Below are 13,986 nucleotides of genomic sequence, written 5' to 3'. Positions count from 1 at the left end.
AAGTGGGGAATCACGTCTTCCAGGGATGGTGGGAGGAGAGGGGAAGATTCATGTGGAGGGTTTAGAGGCCCCATGATCTTGAGGATAATAATGATAACTGACATTTACATAGCCTGTAAAACTTTTAAAGTGCTTTAAAGTCTGCAAACTGTTTTACAATCTCATTAGAGTCCTGCAAGAACCCTGTGAAATAGGTTCTATAGGTATTGTTATCCCCATTTTATGGATGAGGAAACAGAGTTGAAGTGACTCTTTATCACAGTGAGTAAGAGTTGGAAACAGGATTTGAATCCAGGTCTTTCTGATTCAGGACTCTAGGATTTTATTCTTTAGACTTTTATCCATCTTGGGAGTAGGAGGGAGTGAAGTTGAAGGTTGCTTGGGGAAGAATGGATGAATGAATAAGCATTTATTCAATGCCTTCTGTGCTCCAGGCACTGTGCTTGGTTCTGGGAACCAATAGAAATAGAATTTTTTTTTTTTTGGTGGGGCAGTGAGGGTTAAGTGACTTGCCCAAGGTCACATAGCTAGTAAGTGTCAAGTGTCTGAGGCCGGATTTGAACTCAGGTCCTCCTGAATCCAGGGCCGGTGCTTCATCCACTGCACTGCCTAGCTGCCTAGCTGCCCCCACCAATAGAAATCTAAAACCAAAGCAGTACTTGCCCTCAGAAGGTTTATAGTCTAAAAGGGGGCGACAGGACATATAGAGAAGTTGTGGCCAGGAAAAGGAGTTTTTGGTGAATTTTAACCATGCGGTGAGAACACAACCCCAGCTGAGATCACGCTTGAAGAATCAGACATATCTGAAACGACTGAACAACAACAGTGCAGTAGAGTCAGGAAGCTTGAGAGACCATCTCAGCTCTGGACAAATTTAATCTCTCTGACTCCAGTTCCCCCTTCTGTAAGATTCAGATAAAAATATGCTCACTCCTTTTGTCATAGGTTTGTTGTAAGGAAAGCACTTTGTGAACCATCAAGCTCTCTGGGCATGTAACCCAGGTTCAAGCCTGAATCATTTGCATAGCTTATCCTCATTGGTGTCATATAGCATGGAGTCATCATTCTCTCCACTAATGAGGATGTTTTATGCAAATATTGCAGGTGTGCACCTGGGCTACATTCCTGTGAGCTATTATTATTCATATATCATTATGGTTTCTGTTGTTGCCCTTGGATGGATAACTGGGAGCCGAATGTGTGCATTTGTGGTGTGTGTGTGTGGTAGGGATGTTGGGCATGGTGTTACATACAGGAAGGTTAGTGGGGAGATTGAATGTCAGGCTCCACTAACCTCTCTTCTCTTCCCATATGCTCAGGTGGCCCCCAGGGCCTGGCCTGCTACGCCATGGAGAGTCTGAATCATCTTTGCTGAGGCCATGAGGGGCTATCATGGCGACCGCGGCAGCCAGCCCCGCCCTGCCCGCCTGCCTGACTCGCCCATGGACTACGGCCCCACGGCCCCGGGCTCCCGACCCCCATACCTCTTGGGCCCTGGCGAACCTTACCCCACGGACCCCAGATACTGCCCTTCACGGGCTGGTCCAGGCCACCTCTCACCTGACGGCCCCCTGAGTCTGAGCGAGCCACCTTCTGCAGGTCCTGACGGGGGGCTGGGACCTGGGCCAGGGCCCGGCGGGGCAGGCAGCAGCACCTTCCCCAGGATGTTCCCTGGGCAGGCCCCCTTTGATGGCTGTGAAGACTGCGTGGGTCACCCTCCAGGGAAGGTTGCCGCCCGCCTGCCCCCGACGCTCCTGGACCAGTTTGAAAAGCAGCTGCCTCTGCAGCAGGACGGTTTCCACACCCTGCCGTACCCACGTGGGGTGGCGGGTGGCAGCGGTGGGACTGGGGCTGGCTCTGGCACCGGTGGGGGTGCCCCTGAGCCCCGAAGCGAGAGCCCCAGTCGCATCCGCCACCTGGTCCACTCTGTTCAAAAGCTCTTTGCCAAGTCCCATTCTCTGGAGGCTCCAGGGAAGCGGGACTACAATGGGCCCAAGGCAGAGAGCCGGTCTGGAACCGGGTCGGGGAGTGAGGGATATGCAGGTCACCATTCCCCACACGGTCCCCCACACCACCACCACCACCACCACCATCACCACCACCACCACCACCAGTCCCGCCATGGCAAAAGGAGCAAGAGCAAGGACCGCAAGGCCAATGGGCGGCACACACCCAAGTCCATGGGCTGGTGGAGCTCGGATGACAACTTGGACAGCGACAGTGGCTTCTTGGCAGGTGGGAGGCCCCCAGGAGAGGCTGGTGCCCCCCTTCTGCCTAGAGGCACCTGATGGGACCTTCCGGGACCTGAGCTTCAAGGGGCTCCCAGGCGGGCCTGAGGGCCGGTGCCTGGCCTGTACCGGCATGTCCATGTCACTGGATGGGCAGACGGTGAAGCGCAGTGCCTGGCACACCATGATGGTCAGCCAGGGCCGGGATGGGTTCCAGGGGTCCGGGCCAGGCAAGGGGCTCCTGGGGCCTGAGACCAAGGCCAAGGATAGGAGTTACCACTACCTTCAGGTGAGGTTCTAGTGGGGTGGGTGGTGGCCTGTGTTGGGGAGATGTGCTGGTACTGGATATAGCCACCCCTGTCCCTCCCTGCCCACGCCCCACTATGTTTCCCACTTCCTGTCCTTGGGAAGGGGGAGTATTGAGCCTGCTCCAGATATAGTCTTCTCTCTATTATCCACTTGGCAAAGTTTAAATATCCACTGGTCTGGGCTCCTTTACCCCTCCCATGAAAATAACAGTGCTCTCGGCATTTTCTGGTATATGTGTGAGATGAGGTAGTGTGGATTGGGAGTGTGTGTGTGTGTGTGTGTGTGTGTGTGTGTGTGTGTGTGTGTGTGTTTGGGTGGGGCAGGAGGAGGAAAGGAAAGGCCTCTTTGGCTGAGGAATTTGGGAGGGGGTAGGGGTGGGAAAAAATACATGGAGGTCTGGGCTGGATTACTGTTCAGCTCTTCCCAGATGTGAATTTCTTTGGCCTTCTGGCTCCTCAGTGTGAAGGAGTGGCCTAACTGGGGTTGAGCCTCTGATGGGATTAAGTTGGGAGTAAGGGAATCCTTGGACTGATGTGACATCATTTCATTCCCTCTTTCCCTGCAGTCTCCACCTCTCTCCAACCCCACTTGCTGCCTGTTGCTAATGGGGCTCCCAGCCAGGAAGGGGGGTGGTCTGTAATCTGGATTAGGTTGTGGCAAGTCTACCCAGTGTGCCGTTTCCTGAGAGGAAAGCCAGTCTAGCTCCACTGGAAACTAGGGGAGAGCCTGGTTTTGTGCCTCTGTTTGGTTCATCCCTGGCTGGGCTGCTGAGAAGCCCCTTCCCCTAAAGCTAAGCCAGGCTGGTCTCTGCCATCCCAGGTCCAGACATCACAGGCCATAGCCTACCCTAAAGAAACCTAAAGTAGAAAGGAGCATAGGATCACAGACTTAGAGCTGGAAGCAGTCTCAGATGTCATTTAGTCTAGTTTTACAGATGTGGAAACTGAGGCAAGCTGGGATTTGAACCCAGGTCCTATTCCAAATCTAGACTTATTTCCACTTTACCATACTGATCTTCTGGAGGGAGCTTTCACACTCCATTTCTGGCTTCAGTCCCATTAGTCCCAGCTGGGCCACCAGGGAGCCTTTCCTTAATCTTAGCCACCCAGAGCTCACCCAGATGGGCTTTGACTAATTTCTAAAGGATCAGAGTATTTGGAGTTAGAAAGCACCTTAGAGGTCAGGGCAGTGCCAGAATTTGAACCCAAGCCCTTTGACTTTAGATGCAGTGCTTTTTGATCTACTACCTGGCCTTCCTTAGGAGGGGAAAGGAAATGAACTAGACCAGCTTAGAGACCCCAGAAGGCTTGAGTCATAGTCTGGATTCCTGTTCTAAGATGCCTTGGCTTCCCCTGACAGCTCAACATAGATGCCCTGTCTCATCAGCCCTTCTCCCTTCTAATCGTGACAGGCCTTGCCCTCCCACAGGCCCACCACTAACACACAGCTTCAGCCAGAAGACGTAGCATTCCCTTCTCCTCCTTGAATCTTTGACCACTCCCTGGTCTTTCTTGCTTTGGAGAGGATACCCCTCTCGCACCTCGTTCCTCTCTAGTTTCAGGATTGGGCTCAGCAAGCATGCGCACACACAGTCCTAATCTGACAAAGCACAGACATTTTTCCTGCAGGTGAGTGATGGGAATCCTAGAATGAAAGGGTCATGATTTCATATGATCTAGAACCAGCAGTATGTTTAACAACTGGCTCTCAACTCACCCAACCTAAACTTAAGGTGTGCTCCATGCTCCTTACCCTGGGCATAGTTTATGGCATTTGTTGGGCACAGACATTCCCAGTTATGATTCCACCTGGTAGGAAACATAGAATACAGGAAAAGGAGGAATATGAAATGTATTTGGGAAGGTAGTTGGGAGTCAGATTATGATGGGCTGTAGGTGTCAGGCTGAGGCCTTTGTCTTTTAATTTAGATGTTTTAGGGAAACACAGTAGGATTTTAATGTGAAATTGAGAGGGGGAACACCTGAGAATTCAGGTAAGGGAAATGCTGAGTTCAGAAAATAGCTAGTAGCAGAAGCACAACTAAGGTGGAGTGACTAGGAATTTGCTCCAAAGTGCTGAATCTAAAGGGCACTAATGGCATATGCTGTGCTTCAGCAGCATAGAAACAATAGAACTTAGAACCTACTTAGTACTAATAGTTAAAGTAGAAATCAACCAGATGGGTAGATAAGAGTGAGTGCTTCTTTGCCCTATTCTCTGTCTTCCCTCTGTGGTACAGTGTCTTGCCCTCTACCACCTCTCACTGCTGATTTGTAGCATTTACCCATTCCTCAGGTAACACTTGGCTCTCTGGTTTGAGCTGGCTTCAGCATGCTTGTTTAGAGCTGGAAGCAACCTTAGAGAAATACCTAGACTTTGCTAACATCAACCACTTTGGAAGACTGGTGAAGCCTGTGGACTTCTTTTGCCTGCTAGCCAGGTGGAGGGACTGGCCCAAGGTCACATGGGGAGCGAGTGGCAGGGCCAGGATTTGAAACCAGATCTTTTTATTCCGAACCTGGTACTCTCTCCTCTTCTAATTCACAAATGTGACAACAACACAGCTGGAGGAAGGACAGAAGTCTACCAACAGTACGGGACTGGTGCTTTCATCGCAAGTCCTTCCCTCCTCAATGGTTCATATCATTTAAGTGGTGATGGCAGACCTGAGGACCTGCTGAGGCCCCTTTTGCTGTTTTCCTCTGCCTCAGGTCTTCTAAAGCCTGCCCCAGAAGCCTTGCCAAGGGATTAGCAGACCAAACACCGAGTGGGCTTGGGTTTAGTGTTTTAGTCAAATAAAAGGCCTAACAAAGTTGATTGGAAATGCCTGGAGTAACCTGCTTTGGGACCATAAGGGATGCATGTGGCAGACGCTTCCCACCTTGCTGCTGACAAGTCATCAGAAAGACCAGAGGGAGGGTACTGAGCTCTTTGAGGAGAGGGGGCCCAAGATGGTAGGAGAGGACCACAGAGAGGTGTTGGGTGAGGAATCTAGAGCAGAGGGCCCCTGCTCCTTCGCCTGGTAAAGGGCAGGGCCAAGGCTGAGCATGTGACAATAGGTACAGGTGAATGGGAAGATGGGTATGGAAGTATTTTGGATTGTGTTAGACTTGTGCTTGGGTTAGCAAGAATTCCGGTGGTTACTGGGGCTGGAGAGGTCAGGTGGGATGGGCTGATAGGTCCTAGATGGGAAACCAGAAGCATCTCCTGATCCCCAGAGGCCATCTTGTGGGCTGAGATTCAGGGCTTCTTAGTGTGTTTGGGGGTTGCCTCCTTCCCTTTTCCTCTCCCCCCATCATACTCAGTGCTCTCCCCCCCACCCCCATAATTGTTTCCTTACCTTTCAGGTAGAGGCAGTCTGGGCTGTGTAGGGATTTCCCCAGCACCGGAAATGGGGAAGAGGGGAGGGAGATGGGAAGGAGAGAGGGGCTCTCTTCCTGATTGTCTCTAGGGCCTTTTGCAGATGGAGGGGGGATGGACTCCTGGTCTCCCCGGGCACTCCTCCTTAACATGCACCTCACAGGATCCTGCAGAGGGGAGCGAGAGAAGCAGCTGCCAGCGATCCGAGCAGCGGGGAGGAGTGGGGACACATTGGCTGCTCCGGCTCTCTTCCTGGATTTCCCTTCCTCCCTCTCTCTCAGTCTGGCCTGTCTCTGCTCCCCCTCTTTTCCTCCCCCTCCCTCCCACCCTCACCATGAGGTTTTCCTTTTTGGAAAAGGATGGAGTAGGAGGTAGGACCTTTCCGGGGTGGGGCTCCTTTTGATCCAGACCCCCAAGCTTACTCTGGAGTGTGGGCTTGTTCTCTACAACCTCTCTGCCCCAAAGAGGGGGAGACGACACTGAACCTGTGGTCCATCTGGAATTCCGAGCCACCTTCCCACCCCTTGGCTTCCATTTTTTCTCACTGAACCTCCATTGTTGTGCTAAGTCCCCCTCTCCCTCACTGTGGCCCTTTTCCTTTCATTGAGCCCCTTGGTTAAACCCCCATTTCTCTCACTGACATCCCATGACCTTACTGTACCCCTTATTACCTTACTGAGTCCTCATCCTTCTCAGTCTCTTCCATCCCCTTCACTGTCTCCCTCACAAGGCTTCTGCTTACGGAGCCCCCTCTGCTCCCTGAAAAAAGTCTTCTTGAGACATCAGCCCCTTACCGATCCCCCCATCTCCTTGCCGAGCCGACCCTTATCTCATTACTCAGCCCACATGTCCTTGTTTAGTGCCCATTCCTTCAGTGAGCTGCCTTGGCCCTTTGCCTTACCAGGGCTATGAATTATCCCCATCCCCCACCCCCCTATTTGTCTCAAACCAGTTCACACAAATTGGAAATATGCAAATGTTCAGCCTACCTAATGACCTTGTCAGCTTTCCTCCTGCTCCCTGGCCTGGGTCTGATACACATGCCCAGTCCGCAGGCAGAGAAAGACCTTTGAAGTCATCTTTTCCTTCCCCCGCCCCCTCCCCCCCAGACTCGCTCTTGTTGCCAAAGATCTCTGGGGAAGAAGTGTTAGCAGGGCTCTTTGGTCTCGTTCATGCTCTTCCTCGTTTCTAACCTCAATCCTTGCAATCCAACTCCATTTACTATCGTTATGTGTTTGATAAAGGACCGCGCTGGCCCGTGGGGAGAAAGTCGCAGGGATGAGGATGCTGGGTTTTAGGCAAGGAAGAGAGGACGTGTGGGGGGTGGGGTGAGGGGGATCATGGGGAAGGCCAAATGCCTGGACACCTTGGACAGAGAGAGAGAACAGTAAACTAAGAAACTTTTCTTCCCTCCTCTGTCTCTTCTCTATTCTTTCCCTTTTCTTCCTCTCTTTTGACCTTTTCCTCTTCCTTGTGTGTCCACTCTCTTCTTCCTCCTCCTTTATGCCTTCTCTCTTCCTCATTCTGATCTCCTTCTCCCTTGTCTCTTTCCTTATCCTCTCCTGTTTTCCTCCCCATCCTCTCTTTCTTCTCCTACATTGTCCTTCGCTCTCTTCCCATTCTCTTCCTCCCCCTTTTTCTTTCCCTTGCTCCCAATTCTCTTCCTCCTCACCCTCTTTTCCTTTCCCCTTTCTCTATCCCTTCCCATCCTTTTCTTACTCCTCTCCTGTTTTTTCTTCTTCTCCATTAGATAAACAGGTAGTTGAGGAGGTGATTGTGTGGGAATCCAAAGATTTGAAAAATGTTCTTCATACTGATTCCCAGCTCTGTGCCTAACTACTCAACCTCAGGCCTGCCTGGTATCTCTGCTTTGGAAAGAATGGCAGGATCAGCTACCACCTTCCTGGATAATATAACCCAAAAGATCCAGTGTCCATAGAGCAGAAAGGAGAGATTCTAGGGCAGTCTTTCTGGGGTGTCACAGAATAATAGAAGTATACAGTCAGAAACCTAAAGTCCAATGATGCCTTATCATAACGTGGAGGTGAGCCTGGTTTCCAAACTTTGGTGGTCCTATCAAACTGGATAGGCTTTAAGTACTAGTCCCAGTGATGGATTGTCGGTCTGCCACTTGAGGACAAATGCAGAAGGGCTCATTAGCAGAAATTTGTTCACCTAGAAATGAATTCTTTGGGCATAGTTGCCTATGAAGCAGATACAAATTTAAACTGACCCCCTGGTCCTGTGAGTCCCTTTTCTGCTTCTACAGTCATAGTGGTGAGATGAATGAATAAGAAGCCATTTATTAAGCACTTACTTTATACCAAGCACTGCTGAGAGCTGGGAATACAAACCAAGGCTATGGTTTGGAAAGTTACAGGAGTGGTAAGTGGAGGAGACTTAGGGAATGAACACATCCTTTGGAAAGGCAATGGTGATATTGATTTGATTAGCGTTCCAGAACTAGAAAAGGGGGGTGGGGCTGGAGGGCTCAAGTGCTTGTAGCAGGGAGAAGATGCCTGGGGAATAAACTGTGGCTGAAGTCTACACTCGGGTGTAGTGAGTCAATGTGAGATGGCTCTCAGGACAGCTGGGCTCCAGGTTCCAGATGTGAAAGGTTAAGTCCTCCAGGGCATGTCAGAAAAGGGGGCCACCATTTTTTAAAAAGGTCATCTACATACATCGATTTAACTGTTGGTATTCTTAATGTGTAATTTTCCTACAATGACCAACTGGCTGATAAATTACTAGAGGGACTGACTCATACCCACCTCTGTTGGCAGTAGCTTTGCAAATGAAACCAGAAGGATGAAGTTACAGCTCAAAGGAAGGATGAAGAAGTTCTCCTTGGAGAGTCCATTGAAGGAACTGACAAAGTTGGCTTCATCCTTTGCCATAATGGCAGTGTTACTTCATGGGGTACTGGGTCATCTTGATTGATAGGGGAAGCGAATAAATCTCCTGAAGAGAATTGTGGCTTGTATGCTGACATCTGTTGAAGAGGATAAAGACAAGGTGATCAAGTTCTGTGAAGAACTTGACCAAATGCTCTAACTCACCAACATATGCCCTTCTGTTTGGTGATGTCAGTCCAAGTGTGGGCAGGGCAGGGGGGAAGGATGGATGCTTAAAAATATGTGAAGTACACTTCAGCATCAAGGAAAGAAGGAAGGCACTGGCTTAGTGCAAAGTATCGGAGTTGGAAGGAACCTCAGAAGGTATCCAGTTCAACCTTTACCCAGACAACAATGCCTTTTTATAATATCCATGACTGGTGGTCATCCAGTCTTAGCTTGAAGACTTCTGGTGAGAGAGAATCAATTGCTTCTCAGGTAGCCCATGTCATATATGAAAAGCTTTAACTCTCTGGGAGTTTTTCCTTTTATCAAGCCCAGATTTTGTCCTTTTATTCATCTGGGTAGGTGGTACAATGGATAGAGCACTGGGCCTAGAGTCAGAAGACCTGAGTTCAAATCCAGCCTGTGACCCTGGGAAGCCACTTAACTTCTGTTTGTCTTAGTTTCCTTGACTATGGAATGGAAATAATACCTTACTTCCAGGGTTTTTGTCAGGATCAAATGATATAATTTCTGTCCTTCCTTCCTTCCTTCCCTCCCTCCTTCCTTCCTTCTTTCCCTTCTTTGCCCTCTTTCCTTCTCTTCCTCCCTCCCTCCCCTCCCTCTTCCTAAAATCTCAGAAGACAATAGTATTTCTTTGATCTCTCAGTTTAATGACCCTGTAAAAGAAGTGAATGGAGTTCGTCTGATATTACCTCTCTTAATAATAATAATAGCTAATATTAATGCAATACCTGCTATGTGCTAGACAACATATTAAGCACTTGACAGTTATCTCATTTGGTCCTCACAACAATCCTAGGAGGCAAGTACTATTATTATCCCATTTTACAGTTGAGGAAACTGAAGCAGACAGACTTGTCCAGAGTCACACAGTAAGTGTTTGAGGTCCCATTTAAACTCAGGTCTTCCTGACTCCAGGCCTGACTCTCTAGCCACTGTGCCACCTTGCTGCCCATGGCTTCGTGATGAAGTCCTGCTTTTTCTTTGTAATCACTGCTTCCTTTTTTCAATGTTCATTAATCATTCCTTTAATAATACATTCTGGAGACTTGCCATGAGCCAAAGTCAAGCTCATTGGACTATAGTTTGCAGACTTAATTTGCTTTTTTTTTAAAAAAAATTAGCATATTTTCACTTCTATCATAGAGTGAATCTCTTGTTCTCTACAGCTTTTCACAGATTGCTAGCAGAGTCTGTGCCTAGGCCTGTTCCTTTAGAACCCTGAGATATAGTTCATCTGGTCCAGGTTGACTTGAGTTCACAGACATATAGGCACTCTCTTACGGTTCCCCTACTTGGGTTTTTAATGCTTCATTATTCATTTTTATTCTGTCTCTTCCAGTCAAAAGATTAATATCTTTAGCAGAGAAAATAGAAGGAAAATAAGAGTCTGTCTTCTCTCCATCATCCATTATCATCATCTCATCTGTGTCAAGAAGTGGGTCTCTTCCTTCTTTCTTATTCTTTTTTCCCGCAGTAAAGCTTAAAACCTTTTTTTTTTTTGATGTCTTTAATATTCTTTGCCAATCTCATTTTTGAGCTTTAGTGCTCAAATATATTGCACTATCCTTTTTTTTTTTTTTGTGGGGCAATGGGGGTTAAGTGACTTGCCCAGGGTCACACAGCTAGTAAGTGTCAAGTGTCTGAGGCCGCATTTGAACTCAGGTCCTCCTGAATCCAGGGCCAGTGCTTTATCCACTGAGCCACCTAGCTGCCTCCACTATCCTTTTTTAAAATTAATTTTTAGGGGGGCACTTCACATATTCTAGCTATGTGACCCTGGGCAAGTCACTTAACCCTCATGACCCCGCCAAAAAAAAGGTAGAAAAAAAATTAATTTAAAAAAATGTTCAGCTCTATATTCTCTCCTTCCCACCCTCTCCCCTGCCCCAATTAAAAAAATAAAGAAAAACCAAACCCCTATTACACACATATATAGTCAAGGAAAATTAGATTCCCTCATTGACCACCTCAAAAAAATGCGTATTAATCTGTCTCTGAATTCATCATCTCATGTAAGGAGCTGAGTAACCTTTTTCAGCTTCAGTCCTCTGGAATTGTGGTTGGTCATTTTCTTGATCAGCGTTCATAAGGCCTTTAAAGTTGTTTGTCTTTACAATACTGCTGTTATTGTACAAATTGTATACATTTATTGTAAATGTCATTTTCCTGATTCTGGTCACTTCACTTGGCATCAGTTCATACAAATCTTCCCATGTGAAACCATCCCCTTCATCATTTCTTACAGCACAATAGAATTTCATCACATACCTATACAATAATTTGTTTGGCCATTCTCCAATTGAGGGGCATCCCCTCAGTTTCTAATTCTTTGTCACTACAAGAAGAGCTGCTAGACAGAAATATTTTTGTACAGATGGGTTCTTTTTCCCCCCTCTCTTTGGAATATAGCCCTTGTATCACCAGGCCAAAAGGTATGCATAGGTTTAATAGCTTTTTGGGAATAGTTCCAAATCACTTTCTAGAATGGTTCAGATCAGTTCACAGCTCCACCAATAATGCATGAATATACCTGTTTACCCACAGCCCCTCTAGCATTTGTCATTTTCTTTTTTGGTTACCTCTGCCAATATGATAGGTATTAAGTGGCACCTGAGTAATTTTAATATTTATTTCTCTATTTACTAGTGATTGAGAGCATTTTTTTTCACATGGGTATTGATAGTTTGAGTTTTTCCTTTAAAAAAATACCTATTTATAGCCTTTGACTATCAGTTGAGGAATGGCTCTTCTTATGATGAATCTGAATATGCTTTAGAAATGAGACCTTTATCAGAAAGACTTGCTTCAAGATTTTTCTCCCTTTACTTGCTTCTCTCCTGATTTTAGCTGCATTAGTTTTGTCTATTCAAAAACTTCTTAATTTTATGTAATAAAAATTGCCCATTTAACTTTCTGTGATCCTTTTTTTTTACCATGAATTTTTTTCCTACTTTTAGACTTTTTCCTTGTTCCTCTAATTTGTTTATGATTGCTGACACTTTTTTTTTAAACAAAACTTTGCCATACTTTGTTATTCATTCTGTTTCCTGCCCTTGCTTCCATCTTTTGTACCTGTCTTTAAGTTTGCCCAATATGTGTTTATGTTACAGAGGAAATTGGTAGGGGTGTGGTTGGGGTAAGGGTCCTTAGGAATTCCTCTTCAAAGAATTACACCCTCTCACACACAAATCTATTTAGAATAAAATAATATTTTATTAGGCACTAGAGAAAGGAAAGAAAGAGAGAAGTCCTTGGACTTCTCATGGGGAGAAGGCATGGCACAGAGACTTGGTTCTTTGAGATACCTATTTCCTTGAACAGAAGAAAGGCATTTTTTTTGGGGGGGGGTGAGGCAATTGGGGTTAAGTGACTTGCCTAGGGTCACACAGCTAGTAAGTGTAAAGTGTCTGAGGCTGGATTTGAACTCAGGTCCTCCTGAATCCAGGGCTGGTACTCTATCCACTGCGCCACCTAGCTGCCCCGAAAGGCAAATATTTTTATAGAAGACCGATGGTGGAGGGACCAATGGGGTGATCATCTGACTCTGGAAGGTTTTCTTATTGGGAATGATCACCCAAGGGAGGACTGTCCCCAACTGGTGGTGGCTGGAGGAAGTTGGGCAGCTCTGATCTCTCCAGCCATCTCAGGCAGCAGCTATGCCTAATGGGTTTATCTCTCTTGCTTCAAGGTGTGTCTATCTTCTCAAGGAGAAGATCTGTGTCAGCTGGTCAGTTTAAATTTTAATAGTCCTAACCCCATAACATTTATTCTTTTATCTTACATTTTAAGTTGTTATTGATGTTTTCATTTTTATGTTGCCTTATTTCCAAATATATCCTTTCCCATACCCAGTGGTCCATTCCTTGTAACAAATAATTTTAAAAAATAGGAAAAAAGCAGTTCAACAAAATTAAGTAATACATCACAGAAAGTCTGACAGTATATACAGTATTGCATACCTATAGTTTTCAATTTCTTCTTTTTTGTTCTCACCATTTATATTATTGTTTATCTTGTTTTCCTAGCCTTTCTTGCTTCACTCTACAAACAACTCTACCCATGCTTCTTTGAATCTCCCAAACTCCACATTGTTTAACAAATCAGTATTCCATTTCATTCATTTGTCCGTATCTTAAAAATTCAAGTCTATTGCCATTTTCGACAACTCCCTATTTTCCTCCTTAATCAGAATTGTTTATTGTGTTTTCAGAATTTCATTCTTGAGAGCTTCCCATCCCTTCCAGGATGACTATGGGATTCTATCTATTCTACATCTGAACCCTTCAAAAACTCTGCTTTCTCTAATTCTAGTGTGTGGGTCAGACTATGCCTAACTTTTCTCCTTTACGAATTCTAAATTGGAATACTCACTTCTCCTCAAAGTTTCCATCATTTCTACTTCAGCACCCAATTCCTCCTTCTTGGTCAGAATTAAGTCCAGAATAGCAGTTATCCCTACAGTTCTTCCTCTTTCTGTAAGAAGAAATTATCATTAGGCAAGTCAAAGAATTATTATTAGCTGCTCTGATTTGTGCAAAGATAGAGAGCTCTTGCAGCTGTCTGAATAATTGAAGTTCTTCACCACTACTAGCCCTTAGGCGAGGCTTGAAATCTGTTCCCAAACTCATAATTCAATCCAAGAAATATTTATTAAATGCCTTGTATATGCAAAGTATGTTTCTGGGTGCTGGGGAGGCAAACACAAAAATAGTCCCTGCTCTCAAGTTGCTTATATTCTTCTGGAGGGATACGCCCTTTACACCAATAAGTAAATATGATATAATTTGAGAAGGGAGAGAGCACAAAGTACTGGGGAGATTGGGAAAGGCCTTGTATGGGAGGTAGCACTTCAGAAGAGCCTTAAAAGAATCCAAGGATTATTTTAAAATGTGAGGTGAGGAGAGAACCTTTAGGAATCTAGGATGGGCGGTTTGAAGGAAAAGGGAATGCTAAATTCAGAAAATAGCTATTAGCAGAAGCACAACTAGGGTGGAGTGACTAGAATT

General features: G+C 46.2%; 1 protein-coding gene across 1 annotated transcript in view; it reads left to right on the top strand.

Moving 5' to 3' along the window:
- DLGAP3 (DLG associated protein 3) overlaps positions 1-13,986 on the top strand; it is an 84,886-nt gene that overhangs the window by 34,076 nt on the left and 36,824 nt on the right. The window contains 2 exon segments of the mRNA XM_043996127.1: positions 1,320-2,264; positions 2,266-2,517. Coding sequence (XP_043852062.1) covers positions 1,380-2,264; positions 2,266-2,517 — 1,137 coding nt within the window. The 5' untranslated portion in view covers positions 1,320-1,379.

Source organism: Dromiciops gliroides, chromosome 3, assembly GCF_019393635.1.
Source record: "Dromiciops gliroides isolate mDroGli1 chromosome 3, mDroGli1.pri, whole genome shotgun sequence".
Taxonomy (NCBI): Eukaryota; Metazoa; Chordata; class Mammalia; order Microbiotheria; family Microbiotheriidae; genus Dromiciops; species Dromiciops gliroides.
This window is presented reverse-complemented; position numbering and strand designations above follow the sequence as displayed.